The 1,197-nt window shown below is 52.0% G+C and overlaps 1 protein-coding gene across 1 annotated transcript in view; it reads right to left on the reverse strand.

The window, feature by feature from the left end:
* The window catches only part of LRP4 (low density lipoprotein receptor-related protein 4), a 51,572-nt gene that overhangs the window by 34,433 nt on the left and 15,942 nt on the right, over nucleotides 1-1,197 (reverse strand). Inside the window, 1 exon segment of the mRNA XM_012001465.1 lies at nucleotides 12-220. Within this exon segment, the coding sequence (XP_011856855.1) occupies nucleotides 12-220 (209 nt within the window).

The following is a 1,197-nucleotide window of genomic DNA, read 5'->3' on the forward strand; positions in this document are numbered from 1 at the left end:
CTGGGCCCTACCTCCTGTCCTGTTCCATCCCACTTGGCCCTGCTGATGGTATCAGTGCTGACATCTGTCCAGTACACGTGGTCATCCCGGGAGTCCCAGTCAAGGGCCACAGCACTGCGTACGTCAGCCAGTGGGATGACATCATCAGACAGGTCCTCTGTGTCAAAGCTGATTCGACGGATGTCCATCCTTCGGGCAAAAAGCAGGAACTTGTCAAGACCTGATCAAAGGCCGAAAGGGGTCTTCTTTTAATGCTCTAAATCCAAGAACAGTGACAGACACAGACGCTCACCTGCGTGACATCTGGTTCAATCACACTTCCTGGGATCTGCTGCCCTTTGCCCCCTATGCTTTATACCTCAGGCTCTCTTTGAGCACTGCCATGCTGGCAGAATCAGACTTCTAAATCAAATGGAAACAGACTCTACCAAGGTCCCAGAAGTGCATGCTGTTTAAGCATCTGTCGGCTTCATCTCAACTTTTCTCTCTTCTTACTTTTCTCCACCTCTTCTGGTGCCCTGGCTTGCCCACTGCCAACCCCTGACCCCTACTTCTCTGACGTTCATGACTGTGTCAGGGCTCCTGTCCCTGCACTCCATCACCTGGATCCCTTCCTCTTGCTCTCCTCTTCACAACTTTAAGCCAGTAGCTTAAGCTGAGCACTTTCCTTGCCAGGCACTGTGCTTGGGGCTTTTTTGGTCTCACACCAAGCCTCTATCGTGTGTTATTCTCATTCCCACTTTCTAGATGAGCAACCCTGAGGCTAACAGAGATTAAGAAACGTGCCCAAGATCCCATGGCTACAAAGCACCAGAGCTGGGACTCGGGTCTGACTCCGGAGAAAGAGCTCTGGCCACTCCTCTACGAAGTTTACTTCCATCCTCTGCCCTTCCTCTGGCCAGTCTGAATACTTTCTCAGTAGACTTTTCATCCAGAAAGGCACTTCCTGCCTAACGTTGCCAAATGTCTTCTTCCTAGCACTGCGAAATCCTTAAGGGGAAGCTGGCAGGGGACAGGGGGCTTTACTTCTTGCATCTCACTAAGACAACAGGAGAAGTGCTGGGCACAAAAGAATTCAAGGGGAAAGGGCCGGGGGCATGGTGGCTCACGCCTGTGATCCCAGCACTTTGAGGGGCTGAGGTGGGGGCATCATTTGGGCTCAGGAGTTTGAGACCAGCCTGAGGAGTTTGAGACCAG

This window comes from Mandrillus leucophaeus, unplaced genomic scaffold (assembly GCF_000951045.1).
Source record: "Mandrillus leucophaeus isolate KB7577 unplaced genomic scaffold, Mleu.le_1.0 Scaffold66, whole genome shotgun sequence".
Lineage (NCBI taxonomy): Eukaryota > Metazoa > Chordata > Mammalia > Primates > Cercopithecidae > Mandrillus > Mandrillus leucophaeus.